At 39.7% G+C, this 15,254-nt stretch overlaps 1 protein-coding gene across 1 annotated transcript in view; it reads right to left on the reverse strand.

The window, feature by feature from the left end:
• Window positions 1-2,909: 2,909 nt before the first annotated feature.
• The window catches only part of vps39 (VPS39 subunit of HOPS complex), a 31,203-nt gene continuing 18,858 nt past the window's right edge, over window positions 2,910-15,254 (reverse strand). The window contains exons 19-24 of the mRNA XM_037746396.1: window positions 14,963-15,065; window positions 14,131-14,176; window positions 12,921-13,070; window positions 7,626-7,760; window positions 4,404-4,495; window positions 2,910-3,924 (exon numbers count right to left, since the gene is read on the reverse strand). Of these exons, the coding sequence (XP_037602324.1) occupies window positions 3,843-3,924; window positions 4,404-4,495; window positions 7,626-7,760; window positions 12,921-13,070; window positions 14,131-14,176; window positions 14,963-15,065 (608 nt within the window). The 3' untranslated portion in view covers window positions 2,910-3,842. The remainder of the gene's footprint in view (window positions 3,925-4,403; window positions 4,496-7,625; window positions 7,761-12,920; window positions 13,071-14,130; window positions 14,177-14,962; window positions 15,066-15,254) is intronic.

Here is a 15,254-nt window from a genome sequence, read left to right on the forward strand (position 1 = left end):
AGAGGAATTGATTTAATCTAAAATGCCACACACAGTCTAGATTTATTTTTCCCCCAACATTTAACAAAAAAAAAAAATCATCAATATCTGAAGTAAGATCACAATCCAGTTTGCATATGTGCGCATGCTCCTGTTAGGTGTATCTTATTTCTGACATTGTAAACGGAATTTTTTAATTGGCTCATGCCTTATTTTTTGAAGTCCATTACTGTCATAAAAATAAATGAAGTAGGAATAATAATAAAAAAATGCAATGATAAGTAAAAATAAGGACACTACATGTAAGTCAAATTGTTAATATCAAATATGACACAAAAAAATTAAGGAGCTATGCAAAATGTTTGACTCACCATATCAAAACTAAGAAATAACAGCAAATCAATTAATATTTAAGATATGTTAAAATCATTAGTTAGTAAAACTGTTTATGTATTAGTGAAAAATACTAAAAAACTTAATTATTTACTGCTTTAAAAAAATAGATACTATCAGTTTTATACTTTTTTTATTTACGATTTCATCATTTTGATTTAAAAAAATCTTCATAATCCTGATTTATTATAGTTATTATATGATATTATATGATATTTAGTCAAAATTAAGATATTCCAAGTCAAATTTCTGACTTAAAATTCAATTTACCTGAGTCACTAACTATACTTAATATTTCATGAAATTGAATGATCATTAAATCATTTAATTAACAAATCCTAATTTTTACTTAAAATCAAATTTTTTCTTTAGCATTTATAATCTAATTGAAGCAGTTTCCCACAATTTGACTTATCTCATTAATTTGACGTTTTATGTTTTTGATTACTTATCTCACAACTTTGACTTTATTCATTGTCCTCCTGGCATTAATGGGCTCCCGTACATTTCCAACCAAAGTATATTTTCACACCGACCACTTTATTTTTGGGGTTTCCATCAATGTTCAACTTAAAGAAGAATCAATCTTGCATCAACTAAATCTAAATGTGAGCAAAAACAAGATGCTAACACAGTAAATACCAGCAGCACCAGTGTGAACATCTGCCAGATGGTGTAGTATAAAACATGAGTGGAAACGCTTCTTTATTACTGATTAAAGCCAGACAGACGGACAGACAGACAGACGGACAGACGGACAGACAGACAGACAGACAGACAGACAGACAGACATGTGGTACCAGCTGGGTCGCCCCTCAGAAGCAAATCACTTCAATGAGACGTCATTAACACTCTCAGTCTTTATACAGTATACACACACACACATAGTGGGATCGTTTTACCACTAGAAAAAACAAGGCAAGAAAAACAGAGAAACAGTCTTAGCAGAGAATGTGTGCAAACCTTTAAGAGCAGAAGAGGAGGGTGAGGAGATGAAGATAGTGCTACAGCTTGTGAGAAAACTTTAAAATGTTGCAAGACTTTGTGATTAAAAAGACAAGTTTGAGTCACGTATGTCCAGCGTGTCACAGAGCAACGACACCGTGGACTCCAACTCAAAAAACATACATTCATTGCTTTTATTCCATGTCATCCTGCTTCTTGATTCACCTCCCGGTCGGACGGTAAACAGACACATCTGATAACAATATTGCCATTAATTAAAACGCACAGATCAATCAATCATTCCTTCTGAGTCATTCACATTTCTTCCAGTTCTCATCACGCAGACGTGTGATTCAACAATAAATATGACAGGACATCCATCCACTTTTAAAGTGCTGTACGTAATGTTGTGATCCGTCTTAGAGTGAGACGATATAACTTTTGAAAGATGATATCACAAAATGTTACTAATAAAAAGTTGAATTCATTTGCAATAAAACACAAACAGCTGTTTTGCTGCTACGGCTTGACTTGACCTGATATGACCAGTAACTAATGGTGGCTAATGTTAGCAGAATCTCCACTACTGTAACACTCATTGTCACATTGATGTTGGGCTGCAACCAACGTTTATTTTCATTGTTAATTAATCCGTTGTTTTATTATCTTGATTAAAAGGACCAGTGTGTAACATCTGGCAGCATCTGGGTGTAGAAAATCTACGATGGCAGATGTGAAAACGCGAATAGCCCTATCTAGAGCTGTTGCAAGAGTAGGGTAGGCCATTTGGAGAATAGCAGATCCAGTGTGTAGAATGTGTGTATGTGGGAAGTGAGTGGTGAAGCGAGAGAGAGAGCGGCGGCGAATGTGTGTGATGTGAGCGAATAAATGAGCGAGAGGAGTAGAAGAAAGTTTAGCTTTGAGAATATCAAGTGAATGTTCAGTGGAAGTTGCAGAATAAAAAGCCATTTCTCCAAGCTCACAGTGATGTCTTCAATTTGCTTATTTTACCTGATCAATAGTATAAAACCTAAAGAAGTTAAATTTACTTTCATATGACAAAAAGAAAACAGCAAATCCTCCCATTTGAGAAGCTGGAAGCAGTGAATTTGGGCATTTTTTTGCTTTAAAAGTGGCTGAATTGATTAATTGTCAAAAATGTTTTCAGATTTATTTTCTGTCAATCGACTAATCAATAAATTAACTAATAATTGCAGCTCTACAATGATGATGATGTACGTGGGAAGTGAGTGGTTAAGCAAGAGAGAGAGAGAGAGTGGCAGCGACAGGAGCGAGTAACGTTATCGACTCCAGCCCTGCAGAAACATGGCGGACTCCGTGAAGAGAACCCGCTCCCTATGTAGATATGAAGGGCTCATTCTATGGTAACGAAAACACAACGATTCTTAGTTTCAGGTGATTATACACTAAAGAAAACATAGTTATTAATATTATATTCCATTTCTGCCAATAGATCCCCTAATTGTTACACACTGGTCCTTTAAAGCAACCGGGGAATTAAGGGAAATTCTGTGTGATTATTCTGTATTTACCACTTGTCCAGCTATCGTTCAAAAGTTACATCATCTCACTTTAAATCTACTTCATAAACTTTTAATGTTTGGGAAATAAAAATAAAAAATGAATACAAAGACAGATGAGTAATTAAATAAAGCATTAAAGAGAGGATGATGTCTGTTAGAAAATCACTGTAAAGACACTAAATGATGAAAAGAACATCGCCGTGAATAAAGTTAGTTAGAGAGACCGCCTCAAACGTTTAAATAAAAATACATAAACACATCGTAAGACGAATGCTTGTTTTGCTTAGTCAGTACCGGCACATGCGAACAAAAACATCATGACAGACATCTGACTTCACTGTAAGTACAATCTTCAGAGTCACAAAAAGGCATTTAACTGTACTCCTGCAGAGCGGGTATGGCGTATCAAGCAGTGTTTGAGGCCTCACACAGTGTAACAGGAGGAGGAGTGGTGGTGGGAGGCAGGAAGAGAGACAGAATTAAAATAAAGTAATCATCTCCTGGTGAGCCCTGACGTCCTCTGGGCGTCTGTCAATAGCGCCTGTTTTCTTCCGAGGCGACGTGGAGGGACGTGGATCCCTTCTAGCGTTACAGTAACATGCTTTTCAAATGTCAGACTCTCTGCCTCCCTCTCTCTTTCTCTCTTTTTATTTCTCCCCTCCTGTCGAGTGTGCATTCCTCCTGTTACTTCATGCAGAGAGAGAAAGAAAGTCTCAGCGTTTGATTGCAGAAGGAGGTCTCGTTCTGCTCGGTGGGCCGAGCATGACAACAACTGTGCCCGAGGTTAACTCGGGTTAGAAAATGTCTGCACTCTTTAACTTCTGTAAAGTGCTTTGGATACAAGCATCCGAGTCCACAGCCTGGAGATTACCTCCAACCTCCTGATGCACTTCTAGTTCAAAGATGTCCGAGCATTGAAATCCACAGAGTGGGAGGGAGAGGGGTTATTTATTAGTTAACCGTTGCTGTCAGGTGGAGCGGTTACTGCTCAGTGGGACACACGTTGCGGTCTTTGCAGCAGAAGTAATGCACCACCACGCTGTTAGGATACCTGGCGAACGCACTGAAAGAGAAACAGAGGATGCTTTACTGTTGGATTATTACTTGCTGCATCACAGCAGATAAACGAGCGTTTCATTAAAATTTAGAGGAGTGAACTAAAAATGAACAGGGCGTGAAATTAACAGCGGCTCAGGGCATAAAATCACGCTCAAGTTAATAAAATCAGAACTGCAGACACTAAAGAAGCTGATAAAAAGAGATGAAAGATGACAAATGGAAGATGTGGTTCCACTGACAGTGTTATAATACACAAATTAAGGAGGATTGATGACAACCCTCAATAACTCTACAAAAGGCACTTTTTCAAGATTCACAGATTTGTCACTTGCAATAATAATAATTACAAAATAACATAAAGGATAATATTTCAATATATAAATGAATGCAATTAAATAAATAAAAAAGTTTTTCATACTCGTGTCATAACAAAAACCTCCGCTTTTTTGTGGAAAATAAATTCCTACACTGAGAGGGTGTTACCTGTTTCCTATTTTCTTCTTGCAGACTCTGCAGGTCTTTTCCTCCGTAATGACACATTTAACCTGCTGGTGGAAGATTCGCTCCTCCTGCACCTAAAAACAGAAAACATGCAAAGTCAGCAGAGACAGACGGCCCACAGTACATCAGCTCTAACATCTCGTTTCTGTGGCAGAAACTGTTTCTGTTACCATCGATGACGAGCTGCAGCCAGAGTTCTGACGAAGACCAAATGCTCTTCTCACATCACCCCAGTTTTAGCCTCTCTGCACTGGTTACCAGTTTCTTTTAAAATCTTACACATAACTTACAAGCTTTACATGGCCAAGCACCAGAGTTACATCAGTGAAATTTTAACTCCTTACTGTCCAAAAAGGCCTCTCAGATCTTCTGATTCAGGCCTGCTAACGGTTCAAGAGTCCAGGTTAAGGTCAAAGGGCGACCTCCTCAGCTTTGGAACAGACTTCCAGGTAGTAGCTTTTAAATCCTGTCTTACAGAATTGCCTTTTGGCTGGACAACTAGTCTTATCTGTTTACATAATACAGCTCTGTGGAGCAACCATGTGATGTCAAGTTTATTTCAAAAGGTACAGTGTGTAGGATTTGGCGGCATCTAGTGGAGCAACGGAAGTCAGACGGCGGTTGGCGGTACCACGGTTTTGCACTCTGCTGCTCACGTTACCGCAGTTTCACCAGTGTGTCGGAGAACTACGGTGGCCTTCAGGTAACGTAAAAACATGAAAGGCTCTCTCTAGAGTCAGTGTTTGGTTTGTTCGTTGTATTTCTGATACTTTTCGATCAGTACTTCCTGACCTGACGGATTGAGCACCAACAATGGAGTCACAAAATGACTCTAAGGAGTTGAGAGATGATTACAGGAAAAGAAAATAAGAAAGAACTTGATGGAACAAAACTTTGTTTATTTTTGGGATATATATTTATATATATATATATATTAGCTTTTTTCTTGCAAACAATACTTTTTCATCTTCAGGCCGCTGAAAATTGAAGTCCAACTGAAAGTCATACCAAAATTTTTTTTTCAAACTTATTGTTAATATGTTTTTATTAATTATTAAATGTATTTGGGGAAATAGCAGATATACTCATTAAGAAAAAGTGAGCAAACTTGCACTGTAGCTTTTAAACCATACTAGGCAGATAGCGTGCTGTTAGCAGTGGTATTGAAGAGTAATGACCACACCAGCATCTAAGCATCTAAGTGACCTTTGCGTGCTCACATGATGTGCTGCAGCTGAGCAGCTAAATAATGATCTAGCCTGCAAAACTGGCGTTAGCAGTGAACCTTTCCCTAATGAAGGACAAGCTAAGGTGCAGGAGAAGATGAAGTTAGATAAGAAGGAGACTTTAGCAGGAAAGCTAATGTGGTGGTTGTTCAAAGTCTGTGGTTATTGTGTTGTTTAGCAGGCTGCTGTCTGGCTGTTAGTCATTTTGTCTGCCGATGATAGAACGATGATGTTTCTGCACATTACTGATGCAAAGGTTTGATGGAAACAAGTTCTCCGTCTACGCAGACAAATTACTAACGGTTTCTGTTTTGTTTTTTTCTCAAAGGACAACAGAGGACGTGATTTACAGAGCAGATAAACACGCAGTTTAATTTCAGTTGGACTCCAATCTGACAGGAAAAATCAATCTTCAATTGAACTGCTCTCAATTAACAGACACGCAATGTGTGGCCAGAGGCAGTAAGCAGAGCCTGCTTTGTGTTAGAGGCTGGGAACCCTGCCGCACTACACAACTACAACAGATCTGATTATCTATCGATGAGTTGATGTAAACAGTGCTTTTCGTAAAATGTGGCTGTCACTGTTCATCACATCCTATGTGGTAGAGGAACTATTATATAAAGTTTCTGTACTACGTATTACGTGACATAGAGAACATTTAACATAACACAGTATGTTTAAGACATGAGTGCTCTATTTCAGCAACTCTGGTCGGGTGTCTATTGCCGAATTTATCCACATTGTTCCAGGTTCAAATCTTCAAATTCCTCTCTAATAGTTAACATTTGAAAAGTCATATGGTTCTGACTATTTGTCCTTCAACCTGAGCTCCCAGTGTCACACATGCACACATCTACTGTAGCTGTTGAGGCGTCCTTGAAAATTAAATGTATCTCTCGCAGATGACGGGAAGCAATTTCATTGCCGACCCTGCTCTCTGACTTCCCCAAAGGGAAGACAATAAACTAGTTCTCTCTGAGAGGATCAATAAAGTTTCACATTATCTTAATAAGAAAGGAGGACAGAGGCTGGATTCCTCGTCAGCACACAATAATCAATTCCCACCACTTTTTCTTAAAGGGTAACTTTGGTATTTTTCAACCTGGACTCTATTATCCCATGTTTTTGTGTTTAAGTGACTAATGTGGAGAACACTTTTTGAAATTCGTCCAGTATTGAGGGAGAACGCTGCAGCCGTTAAATGCGCTAATTGCTCCGGGCAACTCCTCACCGTCAATTTACCTCCATTAAAAGTGCTTGTTTTTGCCACTGACTGGCAACAAAGTTATGGAAAGGACCCTACAGAGAAATAAAACGTTTTTCCTTACCTATTGCTTGATAGGATCTGTTTGTTATTGTGTCATGTGACTTGTTGCCAGAAGACAACGGTGGAAAACGTGAGTGAAAGTTAGAGAGAGGAGTGCCGGTGTTGTCAGAGTTTGTTGTGTTGGAGTACAGGAAGCGTAGCTCAGTGTTATCTAAAAGATTTTCAATGTCATGGCTGAATATTTAGATGATTTCTCCTTGAGCGATACTTGGTTAGACCCAATAACAAACAGACCGCATCAAGTGAAAGGTCAGAAAAATGTTTTATTTCTCTGTAGGGTCCTTTCTATAATGTTGTCAGACACTTAAAATAACAATCTGAGCTTGTCGGTGGCAAAAACAAGCACTTTTAGTGGACTTACAAGACAGTGAGGAGTGAACGATTACATCGCAGCCCGCTTAGCAGCTGTCGGTTACAGCATTCTCCCTCAATACTGGATCAATTATAGAAATTATTGTCCCCATTTGTCAGTTTGACACAAAAACATGAGAAAATAGGGTCCATGTTGAAAAATACAGAAGTTACCCTTTAAGAAAGGCTTGTTTTTAACTTCACGTAACCGTCAGTCACGTCTATAGCCAACTATGTTAGAGGTTACAGCTGAAATTTGAATCTAATTTCCATGTAAACAAATGCTCCAGGACTCACCCTGAGGAACTCGGCCTGCAGCAGACTCTTCAGCACCTGGTTGCAACGTTTCCTCTGCGCCTTCTCCTCCAGGACGCTCTCCAGGAAGACCCGGATCTCTCGGATCTGAGTGTTTGCTGGCAGCAGATTGATGGCCTGGAAAAACAAACAAAAAATAAGGTTGGCTTGTTAAACCTGTTGCCCAGACATTATTAGTTTTTCCGTCATTATGAGAGGGAACTGTATAGATGGGAGGAAATCAGATGCAAATTACACTAATTTTAAAAGTATAATCTATAAAAATAAGCATCTTCTCCTCTAGCAGAGGAGGTGATATTCATGTTTTGATGAAACACTGTATTCAAAGGGAACAGTGATAAAGACTTTGAATCAGAGAGTCATTTCCACATTCATCTGACACATTATTTAATAAAGGAACACAACTCATTAATCATTTCAAATTGATAATAATAAATGAAATTACTCCCTGTTGGGATCAGTAATTTGCTGCTACATGACTTCCCTAACAGCATCTTCCCTTACCTTTAGAAATAACATTAACTCGCCTGTGTGCTTCTGAGTGAACGCTCAGGGAGACTAAACACAATCAAGGCCAGTGCTGCTGCTGTCCTCTTGTTCAATGCAATTAAATTAAATGAGCACAAATGGCCTTGTTACACTCAGACAGCTCAGAGTTAGCTGAGAGTTTCCTGCTGGAAAACCACTGAGAAACAGAGCGGGCATTTAGTTTGTGTAGAACTCAACTTCAATTCTGTATTTGGCCTGTTTTTTTGTTTAATTAACTGACTGATACTTTTAAACAGTGAGTTAATGCACAACTATGTTTGATTATTTAATACAACATGGCCTTTCTGACAGTTAGCCGACCCTGCCACCACCAACAGTTACTGTTTTTCCTTTTTGCGAGCACCAACAACGTCTATACAACATCAAGATTAACAACCTGAAAGCCTTCAGTCACGTTTTGTGGATGTTTTAACAGAACGAGGAGCAGATCCGGCTGCAGGGACCTCCATGTTCAGGATGTTTGTTACTTGAAAGCTGCGGAATTTTAATGAAAATTCCTCTTCAAACATCTATTGTGCTCAAGTGCTGTTGAACAAGGAGCCTGACCCCGTTGCTCATGAAGAGCTCCTCATTAGCCAACAGAAAAAGAATGAGGTTGTGCTGAGTAGCTCTTACTTACTGGAAGGTGCCACTTGTTCCCAACTACTTGTAATCAAACCGGAGTTTTGAGACAAGAATTTCTGCTGAAACAATTCATCAATCGACAGAAAATTCCTCGCCAACAATTTTGATAATCAATGAATAATATATGAAGCATAAAAGTCTTATATTTGCTGTTTCCATGTTCTCAAATTTCAAGAATATCCTGCTTTTCCATGTTTACCTTTGTAAATAGCATTACAAAAATGTAATATCTTTGGGTGCAAGACTGTCAGTTAGACAAACCAATACAGAGATGTCACCCTGGAAACTTGCTTTTTCACTACTTTAAGACGTTTATAGACTAAATGATAACTTGATTATTCAAAGCAATATATTGACGGACTACTTGACAATGAAAATAATATTTAGTTGCAGCTCTAGACAAGAAATTGTAAAAAAACAAACAAACAAAAAAAAAAAACTATAATTACCGCCTCATGGCTGTAACCTTCCGCCAACCAGTCAAGTTACAGTTTACATCCATATTTGTCCAAAATGTCATCACTTCATCATTTTATCCTGTTAGATATTTGTGTGAAATTGTCATACTTTGCATATGAATTCTTGAGTTATGGCCAAAAACATGTTTTGTGAGGTCAAAGTGAGCTTGACCTTTAACCTCTAAATTACTCCAGTTCATCTTTGAGTCCAGATGGACGTTTGTGCCAGATTTGAAGAATGTCCCTCCAGGCGTTCTTGATATACTGCGTTCACAAGAATGGTCCGGACAGATGGACGAATAGACAACCCGAAAAACATAATGCCTCCGGCCACGGCTCGCTGAGGCATGAAAAGATGAAACATTGACCAACAAACATACAAAAAAACTGCTTCTAGTCGGAAGTTTTTGCTGAAGTTTTGTACAGTCTTGTCTGGTGCTCTCTTGGCGAGGCAGTCTGGGAGTGAGGCCAGGAGAAATTAAACAAGGGTGCCATAAAGTCAATGAGGGGGGCGCAGCGAGGCAGAGTGGCAATGAAAGACAAGATGGAGAGCTTCCCGGCTGTGAGATCTCAACCTAAACTCTCATATAAACCTGCAGCGTTCCCCACCAGAGACTCTTAATTTGACATGTCTGTGGTTGAGCACAGATCAGCGGAGCCTTTCACACACAATCGCATCCACTTTAAATCACAGATACAACAACACAGTCTGTTATAGTGTACTCACAGCGGGGATATATAACTCAGAACAGATAAACTTGTTCGTTTTATGTATTCAAATATTTACAGTCACACAGTGGAGGCGTTTCAAAGTCTCTGTTGCTTTGTGATAAGACATGGAAAGAAAGAATATACAATCAGCTGAGTGGCGTGGACTATTTGGAAAGATGTTTTTCAGCTGGATCTTATTGAAGAACACAAAACCAAATAGCTTCATGAAGCGTTCCTTAAAGGTTCTATATACAAGCAGCTATTTTACATTCAGTCTTAGTCTTTAGACGAAAATGCTCATTACTTTTAGTCACATTTTAGTCACTTTTATCCTTCATAGTTTTAGTCGACGACAATTCAAAACAATTTAATCGCCGAAGTCATTACATTTTAATCAACTTTTAGTCATTGTGTTTTCTCTCTTAAATTTGATCAGCTATTTTTTTTAGTCTTAGTCCTGTATCAAATGTCCCTTTTTAGTCATCAGATTAAATTCGCAAATTTGAGGATTTAGGACTTGCTTGATAAAAGACTCTACTTGACTTTGACTTGGTATTCATGACTTTAGATTGACTTAGACTTGCGACAGATGACTCTAAGGAACTTGACATATTTCTAGATGTTGACAAGTTACGTTTTGTTTTAGAAACATGACTGAGTGATTTCTTTTCCTATGCGTGCAAACCTGGCAACCTACTACTTCATAAGACTTCACTTGTGACTTGTTTGACTTATAGCAGGGACTCGACTTTACTTGCTTGATTCTCACCACAGTAACTTGGAACCTGCTTGAGACTTGAAGGTTAAGACATGAACATGTGTGACTTACTCCTTCACTTCTACTGCTAACGCTAGCTACCTAAAACATCAAGTAAAATATGCTTTAGGAAGTTAAAGTTTGTTGCTTTAACTGAATGTTTGGGACGCAGCTGGCAAACGGCTATGACTACAGTGTGTTTACTTTGAAGAACGTGTATTCTTTGGGGGAGGAAAATCTGGAAGGTCGCCTTCAGCAAGCTGCACTCTGCCATTTCGCTTTTACAATGCTGTGTGGGAGGTAACTCTCTTACACTGAATTCACACCAGAGCAGTGGCGAAGTGAGGCCAAACAAAAGTTTAACTTATAGCGGTGAAGTGCGGACAGATCAGTTAACAGATCCTGTGACTCCTGTGACATGTTGACCTATGTTACAAAGAATTTCTTCCCGCCTGTAACACATGAACACACATGAATACGCCTAACAAATAGTTGTTTGCTGCTATATTAATGCTTAAAATCTCATATATAGCTCCTTTAAGGGATATCTTCTTTACTAGACAGCATGCGGTGGATTGTGACATAAAGGTTTGACAAGTAAAATAGGTCGTGAGCTCGTTTTGAACAGAACAGCTTTAATTCAATTAACCCTTTGCTATTTTGGTTCTGGGTTCAGGTATTTGAAACACATATATTAAAAGAATTTCATCAAAGATATTCACACGCCTCTCGAGGGAGATCTGCACCCTGGTGGAAATCTTTGTTTTGGTTTGCTGGATCTTTTCTATCACGAAGGCAGCGGCCTGATCGCCCCCCCGAGTGTGTAAACCTCTCTCGTCTCGCTCTAAAATCAAACTAAATCAGATCTTTAAACGAGTTGTGTTTCGTTCAGTCGCTGCTTTAATTTCCCACCAAATGATTAATTCTGTGTGAGCGCGTGTCATCCTTAATCATGTTATTCCATCTCGTTTTAATCCAGCCTAAACAAGCCGACTCTTATCAGTTCCACTTTCACGTCTTGTCTGAATTAGCAACGATTACTAAATTTGAGCGATGGCAAAGATTCAACTTATGATAATAAAGCCCTGGCTTGAATTAGAAACTAATTCTTGCTTTCTGATTTAATGAGCAGCTTGAAGTACCAGATGGAATCGGCTGAGTAGGAGAGTTGAATTCAAGTGCAACGGTTTTGTGCACGTGTCAGAAGACATCGGCAGCCTCACAGAAGTTTAAGTACTTTTCTGCGTCAACTTACTGACACAGTTTGTCCTGTCTTAAAGGGACTGTTTGTAACTTCTTACACGTATAAATCAATCCGGGTCGGTGTCCCACGCGTGCTCGCGTGTGGCTACGCTGTTCAGACAAGACTCCAACACAAACTACACGGAAGCACCAAAACCGCAAAGTTATATCTAGTGAAGCCCGTCTTGCAAAACAGTGTTGGCCGTGGTCGGAGGACACGGGGGAGACCATAGCTTTGGTCTCCAGAGCCGGAGTCTCTGCTGTACTCTGCTCCTCTGCCTGCTTGCCTTCACTCACACGCCGCGCTCGTTCTCGCTATTTCGCTCCACTCTCACGTTTATGCGCGCACACTCCACACTGCAGAAGAGTTAGTGGCGCTGAGAATATGTAGTAAATGTACAGTGGACGTTTGTGCAGAAATAAATGCTGCAGCTCCTCCAGACCAACAGAGGTTTCCCGTGTCTTGTGAAGTGACGGGGCTCTGCAGCGAGAAATGTTATCGTCTCTGACCAAAACTCCGGAGTCTCCCCTGTTCCCTCCGGCCGCGGTCGGGGGGCTGAAGCAGGAAAAGCCAACACTAGGATCAGCAGTGATTCATGGAGAGACCTTTGTCTGGTCAGCTAACATTACTGCCAAGCAGGTGAAATATAGAGTGATATTGTGCTTTTAGCTGACGTGTGTCTCCTCACTGTTTTGAGCGATGCTGGTTCATGTCTATGTAGAGCGAGCACAAGCGCGAGCCCGACGCTGACTTTTGTTGACTTGACGGCCACAGGTGTCGCTGTTAACAAGCATTTCTGATTCTTACAAACAGTCCCTTTAAATGCAGTAAACATATGTTATACTCCAAGGAGATAAAAAACAGTTTTATTTGTGAGTATTACCAGACTGGGCTTTGTTGGTGAGGAATATGGGTGGCGCTCTGTCGTCATTTACCTTGGTGGTGTTGAGTTTGCTGTGGTGCAGCTCCAGGACGTGCAGGGCCGCCTGCAGGTTGGCCTGAGGCTCCGACAGCTCCATCTTTATGGGCCCCAGGCAGTGAACATCAGGAGGCGACAGGTACATTCGCAGCAAAGACAGATAAACCTGAAGGGAAGAAACACAGCTGTTAGTACTTAACTTATCTGATTCAGGATCTTTTTCATAACACTCAACCAAACGTTTGTCGTGAAGATACAGATGAAGGAACAGGACCACACACACAGGACTGCAATATGTCATGCAAGACAATAATGAAGAGAAAATAACAACTATATGTTGTTTCACAGAATAGGCTAGCTGTTTCCAGTCTTTATGCTAAGCTAACCGGCTGCAGCTTCATATTTAATGTGCTGATTTAATGAGAGTGGTACTAATCTTCTCATCTATCTAAAGGCCTAAAATGACAAACTCTTCCTTTAAAATCAGCTTATAATAATGGGTTTCATATTAAAAGTAGACTTTACCAGCCTTACAATCAGCTGTTCGTTCATTCGTGTCTCATGTTCACAACGTCAAGTCACATTTTCACTGTATAAACATAATGTTTTTAAGCCCAATTATGTTGTTTTTCCTAAACCTAACTAAGTGGTTTTGTTGCCTAAACCTAAGCAAGTGTTTTTGTTTAATTCACAGCGTTAAGCACCTGCTAACAGTGACCGAAAAGTGACTCAGAGCGGTCTCACAAAGTGTCAGTATGTGACGAGTTAGGATGAGTGTTGACTTTACACCCAGACATCAAATACTCAGTGTCCAAACATGGATCTTACTTCTTTCTGACCTTTACAAGAACAGCAGTGATTCATTGATTTCCCCTCCAACCTAATGCTGATTCATTCATTTTCATATTGGTCTTGTTTGGTTGCAGAGTCAAGCAACATTTCATACACATAACAGACAATGTCAGCTGTCAGTTCTGAAGAATAAGGTATTTTTTTTGTAGAGCTTGCTACGTGCCTGTCATTGGGAGCTTCAGCCATAAATAATCCATTATATTTGTGTAGCACTTTCTGCAAACACAGAGGCACTTAACAGAAGGCAGCAGAGCGTACGCAATGAAAAAAGTGGTCATAAAATAACAAACAACAAAATATGAGAGGACAAAGCAAAGAAAGTAATTATGAAAAAAATGCACAAAAACAGGAAGAAAACATTGAAAGCTACTTACGTCTTTATTCCCTTCCACTTGACTGTTGTAATGGCCGTGACAGTATCTGCAGAGCACACAGATGAAAATCATGAGCAAAGACAAAACATGAAAGTTCTGCTTATTTACAAGATGTTTGACCAACATGCTCACAGCACTGTAACAAGATAAACAGGATGGCACAGTTAAGATACGTGATCTGTTTCAGTTGAGGCCTTTAAAATGTATTTTGCTGCCTTGCAATTAAAGGGACAGTGTGTAGGATTTGGTATCATCTAGTGGTGCGGTTGAAGATTGCAACCAGCTGAGTACCCCTCCGCTCACTTCTCCCTTTCCAAGACTGCGGTAACATGAGCCGCTGAGAGCATAACAGTGGTAACGCCGTTCGCCTCGCTCAGAGGCCATCCTTACCATAATAACACTACTTTAGGAGCAACAGACGGTGGCTGGCGGTACCACGGTTTTGCACTCTGCGGCTCATGTTCCCGTGTGTAACAGTAAAAGTGAAAAGGATTAATTGAGCATGTTATTTTATTACAATATTATTACTGATGCATTCACATGTATGGAGCATTTCAGTGGCTAAAATTTCAACAACTTTAGCTACTTTATACATTGTTGGGTAGATTAATCTATCGATGCGTCATATTTTATAAATGGATCATATTTTTTATATGTAATGCATACATACTGTTTCTTTAAATATGATTTCTGGGGGGGAATAAACGAATTTACTGCTTTAGACTCTTTTACAGTCAGAAATGAATTCCTCATCATCAGTCAGATTAGCTGCTGGAGTTAGCAAACATGTTGGCTGGTGGTTGGAGTCTGTGTTGTTTGCAGGAGAACTCACTCTTCAGCCATGCGAGTGTCTTTCAGGATGTGCACATAGATGAAGAGCGCCTGCTCGTGTTTACCCATCCGACCCAGAAGCAGAGCGCGCTCCTCCAGCAGGCCTTGGAGAAGGAAAACAAGGTCAAAGGTTGCAAGTTTCACCTTCCTTCAGCTTAAAGGTATAGAACTAAAACATTCCTCTATAACAGAGAACATGTGTACATGAGGTGATGGGAAATACATGAAATACTTTGTTTTTCTTTGGTGCGTGTTACATAACGCTACATTGAGCCCCTTGAGGCAGATTTATG

The sequence above is a fragment of the Sebastes umbrosus genome, chromosome 16, assembly GCF_015220745.1.
Source record: "Sebastes umbrosus isolate fSebUmb1 chromosome 16, fSebUmb1.pri, whole genome shotgun sequence".
Lineage (NCBI taxonomy): Eukaryota > Metazoa > Chordata > Actinopteri > Perciformes > Sebastidae > Sebastes > Sebastes umbrosus.